This window comes from Elephantulus edwardii, unplaced genomic scaffold (assembly GCF_000299155.1).
Source record: "Elephantulus edwardii isolate Elephantulus edwardi_28Jun2011 unplaced genomic scaffold, EleEdw1.0 scaffold00003, whole genome shotgun sequence".
Lineage (NCBI taxonomy): Eukaryota > Metazoa > Chordata > Mammalia > Macroscelidea > Macroscelididae > Elephantulus > Elephantulus edwardii.
The window spans coordinates 32558035-32566243 of NW_006399753.1; the positions used below are offsets into that span (position 1 = coordinate 32558035).

At 38.5% G+C, this 8209-nt stretch overlaps 1 protein-coding gene across 2 annotated transcripts in view; it reads left to right on the plus strand.

Moving 5' to 3' along the window:
• Window positions 1–8209, plus strand: part of FAP (fibroblast activation protein, alpha) — a 129182-nt gene that overhangs the window by 82606 nt on the left and 38367 nt on the right. For both annotated transcript variants that reach the window (XM_006879360.1, XM_006879361.1), the window contains 2 exons: window positions 7454–7558; window positions 7657–7727. In XM_006879360.1, coding sequence (XP_006879422.1) covers window positions 7454–7558; window positions 7657–7727 — 176 coding nt within the window. The remainder of the gene's footprint in view (window positions 1–7453; window positions 7559–7656; window positions 7728–8209) is intronic.

Sequence of the window (8209 nt, forward strand, 5' to 3'; positions counted from 1 at the left end):
CAAATCACTAGATGGCACATAACAACAACAACAACAACCCTATAGAAAGCAGCAGAAAGAATGTGGTATTTAACCCATTAAATTCGGACTGAAAACATCAAGCTTAGCCTATATAGCTACCCTTGGTTTAATAGAAATCGTTACTCTTATACTTTATACTTCCTTTATGCTGGTTGACAAGCCCCTCAATTAAAAAAGATATGAATGTTTTACTTAATGTTTGAAGATTTGTGCTTTTGATTGAATGTGGACTCAAATTAGGCCTTAGCCTTAGATGAGCAGAGCCTCAGGTCACTGATTGACTATGATAAGATATTATATGGTGGTAAATAGTCTTATCTAGCAGATCAAATATTTTAAGTGGCTTTTGCACTTGGCATATAGATGAGCAATTTATCAGAAATTCTGTGTGTGATAAAGTGACCTGCAAAGGGTCCTTGTAAAAACTGATGACAACCCAGTTCTGTGTTTACCTAGGCTGCAAGTGTAACTTAACTCGAAGAAGCACTTAGTGTGGAATGGGCCTAGCCTTGCAAAGTGAATGCGGAAACATTTCACACTCTCTTTACCTCACCCAAGTTACTGCTCATCTGAATTTGCTGTCTTAGATGTGTGCAGTGAGGGGGAGGAGGAAAAGATAACAGTCTTTGCTTAGCAGAACTATTCATCCTGTTTGCCTGATTCAATTTTTTTTTTCTTTTTGCTCTATCTTTTCCTCTTCTCCTCCCCACTGGTCATACAGATTTTGTTTTATAACATTTCCCCTCCTTATTCCCTCTCTTTATTCCTTTTCCCTTCCACATTGTGCATTTGATTAGTTATGCATATTCTGTTCCAGTTGTTTTATATATAAAGTTATATATATAAACTATATATATATAACTACATATATAAAACTACATATATAACTATATATATATATAACTAAACTATATATAACTATATAGATATAAATAGTAGAGATATAGTTTATTTGTCCATTAGTTTCAGGTTGATTTTCCCTTCCTGTTTGCAGGGAGGACCAGTCTTTGGGGAAGGACTTCATAATGCTTGGAAAGGTGGAGGGAGAGCACAGGAGAGGAAGACCCTGGATGAGATGGACTGATTAACACAGTGACTAGGGTATTAGGAAATGTCTCAGAGACAGTGAGATTGTCTCAAGATAGGACAGGGTTCAGAGCTATTGTGTTGTTGTCATGAGTCTCAGGTGACTCAATGATACATAACAACAATCACTGCCATTTTCATCGCCAGTCCTTTCTATTCTGGCTCCCACCACCTCTCCCAAAACCTTCCTAGTTTTGTAAGTGGTCTCCAAAGTATTTGTCCTTTTGTGACTGAATGAAATGCCATATAGACTCATCCATGTTTGGTAGTATTTCATTAATTCTTTGTTTCTTAGCACTGCATAGCATTCCATCATGTGAATGTACCACAATTTCCCTATCCATTCATTGGTTGAGTATTTGAGCTGCTTCCATCTCCTTACTATTGTGAATAATGCAGCAATAAACACAGATGTGCTTATTTCATGCATCTGTTGGTATCTCTTCTCTGATTTCTTTACGGTATATTCATAGTAGTGGAATAGCTGGATCAAATGGGATTTATATTTTCAACTTTTTAAAGAAAATGTCAGACTGCCTTCCATAGTGATTGCATAACTTTATATTCCTACCAGCAGTGTATGAAAGTTCAAATTTCTCCATATCTTCATGAACATTTGTTGCTTGCTGTTCTGTTACTTTTTGCTGTCATTGTTGGGATGAGATGATATCTCATTGCTGTTTTGCTCTGCATCTCTGTAATATCACTGTAAGTCATATTTAAGTGGACAGCACCTAACAACAAGAACATCTAGTTCTTTTTAATATTTCTTTGTGTGTTTGGTGACATCTGAATATCTTCTTTGGCAAAGAGTCTTGTCATATCTTCTGTCCATTTTGTAAATGTATTATTAATCTTATTCTTGTTGAAGTACTGTAGTATTCTGTAAATTTATATGTGAATCCTTTATCAGATATGTCATAGCCAAATATTTTTTATTCTAAAAATCTCAAAACATAATGCCATGCCCTATTATCTTTTTCAATTAACATAATATTTAAATATAAATATATTTTTTAAAAATATTTTTAAAATTCCTAAAAAATAACTGCAGATATGAAGATTTCAACTGTGATATCTTAAAATATTTTGTAGCCAAAATAAGTGATTAAAACAAATTAGAATCAGATTTATTCTTATGAGCTGTGGAATGAGACATTGAGAGGGTGACATTTTAAAGACATCAAGTGGTCAACATTTGAGATTTTTATTTTTCTTTTGTACACTTTCAGTAGAATGTTAAATGATCCAGGAAGTATCAAGAGAAGATGGTAGAATTACACAGAGTCACTGTATCAGAAGGAATTGGCTGACACAGAAGAATTTAATGAAATAACATATGAGCAAGAGCCTATGGTGATGAAGGAGGAAGTTCAAATTGCTCTGAAGGAACTGGCAAAAAAACAAGTCTCCAGGAGTTGATGGCATACCAGTTGACATATTTCAACAAACAAACACTGCCCTGGATGTACTCACTAAGTTGTGCCAAGAAATCTGGAGGACAGCCAGGTGGCCAACTGACTGGAAAAGATCAATATTTGTTCCCATTCCAAAGAAAGGTGACCCAACAGAGTGTGGGAATTATTGAACAATATCATTAATATCACGTGTAAGCAAGATTCTGCTGAAAATTATCCAAAAATGTTTGGAGCAATATGTCAACAGAGAACTGCGTGCAGGCTAGATTTAGAAGAGGTTGTGGTACTAGGGATATTATAGCTAATGTTAGATGGATCTTGGCAGAAAGCAAAGAATACCAGAAGAACGTCTATCTGTGCTTCTTTGACTATGCAAAGGCTTTTGACTGCGTGGATCACAAGCAGCTATGGCTGACTCTGAGACGAATGGGAATCCAAGAACATTTGATTGTGCTAATGTGAAACCTATACTTGGACCAAGAGGCAGTCATCAGAACAGAGCAAGGAGACACTACACGGTTCAAAATCATGAAGGGGGTCCGTCAGGGATGTATTCTGTCTCCATACCTTTTCAATCTGTATGCAGAACAGATCATCCGAGATGCTGGGCTGTATGAAGAGGAAGGTGGCATCAGGATCGGTTGACGAGTCATCAACAATCTATGTTATGCAGATGACACAACCCTGCTCACTGAAACTGAGGAGGACCTGAAGTGCTTGCTAACAGAAGGTCAAGGACTGCAGCCTCCTATATGGATTGAAGCTCAACATCAAGAAAACAAAGATTCTCACCACTGGGCCAATTGGCAGCATCAGTATGGATGGTGAAGAGATTGAGATAGTTAACCGTTTAGTTTACTTGGCTCCACAGTCAACACTCTTGGTACCAGCAGCCAGGAAATCAAGAGATGAATTGCATTGGGAAAGGCAGCTGTGAGGGACTTCTCAAGAGTACTGAAGAGCAACAACATCAGGCTGGAGACTAAGGTGCGTCTGATCCAAGCTATAGTCTTTGCAATTACGTGCTATGCATCAGAGAGTTAGTTGGACAGTGAATAGGGATGAAAGAAAGAGAATTGATGCCTTTGAGTTGTGGTGCTGGAGAAGAGTGTTGAATATACCATGGACTGCTAGGAGAACAAACAGGTTTGTCCTGGAGCGGGTGAAGCCAGAATGCCCCTTGGAGTCAAGAATTCTGAAGCTTCGTCTGACATACCCTGGGCATGTTGCAAGGAGGGACTGGTCCTTTGAGAGGAACATCATTTTTGGCAAAGTGGATTGGCCGTGCAGGAGAGGAATATCTTTGATGAGATGGATCGATTCTGTTACTGGAGTGGTGGGAATGAGCACATTTGAGATGGCTAGGTTGGCACAGGATAGAACGGCATTTAGAACTTTTGTACATAGGTTCGCTATGAGTAGCAAGCGACTCGATGGCAAATAACAACAACAATACTTTTAAGTTTGTGTTAAAGCTTACAGAGCAAATTAGTTTCCCAACCAACACTTTATATACATTAATTTCTTTTGTGAAATATTATTTGCAATCCATTAAATATAACAGCATTCTTTATACCCCTTCTCTGGATTGATTCTGTTTCCAATGATTATCTTTTCCTGCCCCATCTTGCTTTTGAAATTTGTTTTTCTGAAAATGATACCTTCTCTCACATACTTGGGCATGTTATCAAGAAAGGGCCAATCCTTGGAAAAAGACGTCATGCTTGGAAAGGTAAAGAGTCAGACAAAAAGAGGAAAACCTTGAGCTAGATATAGAGTCAAGACAGCTCCCAATATGTGCATGCAGGTACCTCAGCCTTGTGGCTCTAAGTGTTCTCGCCTTCTCAGTCCTGCCAATATTGGCTTCCCCAATAATTGTTCAACATAGTTTTCATTCTTGCCAATACTGGCCCTCCCACACTCACCCCACAGTGCCATCTCACATCCAGTTCTCCAGTTCAGCCCTTACTCCTCTGCCATCCCACAGCATATCCTACATTCCACTGGGTTGAGGGAGGTCTCTCCTCTGACTAGGTGAAGAATTCCATCTTTTCTGTGTGAGAAGACTTCCTTCTGTGTGGGAAGGGTTCCTATTACCTAAAGCTAAAGTTGTTTCATTTATTGGCAAGACTAGCCCATCCTCTTGCAGATGGTTGAGAACAGACCTATCCCCTCGTAGAATGGTAGAAAGCAAATCTCTTTGTAGTTAGGCTAACATGCCTCATTCTCACAGTCCCAGTCCTCTACACAGTCAGCCACACTGGAAAAGCCATATTGACAGATGAACTCCATACCCCCTGGACTGTCGAAAGAACAGATATGTCTTAGAGGTAGTGCAGATGGAGTGCTCCTGGGAGGCAAAGATGGTGAAGCATCATCTTTCATACTTCAGACATGTAGTTAAGTGAGGCTGTTCATTGGAGAGAAACATTATGCTTGGAAAGATGGAGGGTCAGCAAAGGAGAGGAAGACCCCCAACAAGATGAACTGACATAGCGACTTCAGCAATGGGCTTGAGTGTTTCAGAAATGATAAGGATGGCACAGGATAAAGCAGGGTTCAGGTTAACTATTCTTAGGGTCACAATGAGTTGTACTTGATGGCACTTAACAATAACACCAGAGAGATGAAATTTAGGGCCCTGTACTAGTTTTCTAGGAGTGGCACACCAAATTCAAACCAAACTTCATTACAGTTGAGTCAGAACTAATTAATAATTAATCCTCCCTTGGCTGTAAATCCCATAGGAAGAGATTTCTCATCTTACTCCCACAGTCGTTGATGGATTCAAGATACCAGGGAGTTGTGACCCTTGGTTTAGCAGCACCACTTTCTGGAAACAGAAGTCGAAATTCATGAAGTCACCAAGTATGATGATTCCCTATCATATGCTCTAATGAAAAAAATATTTTGTTGCCTCTTTCAGTTCCTGGCGGCTCCTAGCAAAACTTGTTATTTGCTGTCCAATTGACTGCAACTCATAGCAAACCTATGTACAGTAGCTCTGAACACTGCCCTATCCTGAGCCAGTCTCACTGTTTCTGACACACCTACCCCCATTTTCTTAGTTACTGTGTCAATCCATCTCATCCAGGGTCTTCCTCTCCTTCACTATCCCTCCACCCTTCCACACATGATGTTCTTTTCAAAGAACTGATCCCTCTTACAAAATGCCCGATGCATGTAAGTCAGAACTTCAAAGCAAGCTTCAGAGCAACTTGGTTTCATCCTCTTCCAAGACAGACCTTTGTTCTCTTGGCCAACCATGGTATGTCTAATATTCTTCTCCAGTATCACATTTCAAAGGCATTGATTCTTCTTCTGTCATCCTTAGTCATTGTCCAGCTCTCTGATGCATAGCAAGTTATTGAGAAGACCATGGCCTGGATGAGACATACCTCCAATCACCACTTTTGTATTCATGTGACCTTTTCTGTGGCTCTGTGTGCTTCTCTGTGCCCTATCATCTTCTGGTGAGGACAATAGTTATTGGATTTAGGGCCCCTAATCTTGTATGATGTCATCTCAATCCTTATGTTGATTGCATCTACAAGGACACTCTTTTCAAATAAGATTCCAGGAAAATATGGTTGTGCGATTCATAGAGAGTTGCACTGCTAATCCAAAGATGCATTCTAACTGCCAGTGATTTATTGGGATAAAGATGGGAAATCTCCTCCCATTCAATTTACAGCCTCTGAAAAACCAATGTTGAGTCAGCTATGAGTTGCTTCTGTCTTGATGGCAATGATTTTGAATTTTTCAGTTTTAGTTAACCCATTGAAATATAAAACTGAATAAATTGCATTTTAATATCATCTAATCATAATCATCTTAAAGGAAGTAATCATAAATTTGTCCAAAAAAGTAACAAGTATCAGATACTTGTTACCTTTTTGGACCTGGAGGGTCCTCTCTTCCAATTTAAGGAAGGCCCAGTCTGAATTTCCAAATTGTATTTTTAAAGCTGAAAGACATAAATGGAAGTATTTTAAAATAATTGTTTCTTGGTACAACTCTTTAAGATGTTAATCGTCTTGATACATAATCTTGTGGATGGACATCCATCCGAGGGAGTTGGTTTGGGATTATTTGTGAGATTATTCTGCATCAGTCATTTTACTGCCTTTTCTGTTACAGATAACCAGGTAACCAGAAAGAAAGGGGTGAAAAGTCAGCAAACAGGAAACTAATCAATTTATTATTTACTGACTCAAATTTAGTGTGAGAACTTCTGCAGGATTTACGTTATATGCAGGATAAAGAGATATTGCTTGCTCTGTTTCAGTGCTCACCAAAACTAAATGCCTTAAACTCCGTGAGTCATTGAATGTTCCCAGTGGGATATTCAGTGCAAAGGTCCAAGAAAGGCAGTGGGTCTTCCCTGAGTTTCGGACAACCTGGCCCCTTTTTAAAAGAAATACTTTTCAACATCCAGAAAGCTCCTATTCTGATCAAAACTTTTGGTTCAGACCAGTTCTCTTAAAATATCTTCATTGTATCAGTGGTTTTAGGAGTTTGGCATCAAGCATTGAAGATGTAGTAAATATTAATGAAAGTAACTCTTGGGTCAAAGATTAAAACTTTGAAGTTTGAGCTGGTTAAATATCAACATTTTTGATTCTTTTAACTCTTGCTTTAAAACACATAATTTTAAAGCATGGAAATGTAATCAAATTAAGCATTTTCAATCCAGGGAGATGCTGCCGGCATTGAGCAGTGTTTCGAATGCACAAATGCTTAGTAGAGTAACTATAAAAGCTGTCTTCCTTTTTTAAAAAAATGGAATTTCAAATGTGAGTAGTGAAAGGTGAGGGAGGTAAGGCATTTTGATTTCTATGCATATGTTCTACTGCTTTATATATATAACTAAGTATAGTTCCAGTTAAGTTTGTCTTTTGAACATAACCTCTGTTCATTTCTTTCAGTTCTTTGTTTCAACACCAGTTTTCAGCTTTGATGCCATTTCATACTACAAAATATTTAGTGACAAGGATGGCTACAAACATATTCACTATATCAAAGATACTGTGGTATGTTCGTTCCAAGATTTATCTCCTCAAAGATCATTCACTTGAGGTTGCTCAAATAACACTGTGCTTCACACAACATAATGTTTGTCTTTTTATAGGAAAATGCTATTCAAATTACAAGTGGCAAGTGGGAGGCCATATATATATTCAGAATAACACCGGATTCACTGTAAGTATTGCACAATGTACCATTCACGTTCTAATTGGCACCAATGTGCAAATGATACTGTACCACTTCTTTTGGTTAAGAATAGGTTTGTTTGTTACTTTATAATTTAGTGTTATTTCCTTTAGATGGCACATTCTTCCATAACTCACTCAAACATTCACTCACTCACAGACTCACTCTTTGCTGTCAAGTTGATGACCCATAGATGACCCTCCAGTGACTTTTTGGAGGCTGTAAATTATACAAAGGGTGATGACCCCATTTTTCTCCTGACAAGCCATAGAGGGATTAGAATAGTCAGAGAGGTGCCACCATTGAATTAGCAGCACAGTTGTGCTATGAACTACACCACCAGATCTCCTCTTTAATAACTCTCTCCCATTGTCATGAAGTTGGAACTGAGTCATAGTTGACCCTTTAGCATATTTTAAGAGGCTCTACAGGAGGAGAATGCCACAGGTCAATGAAAACCACCTACCTTT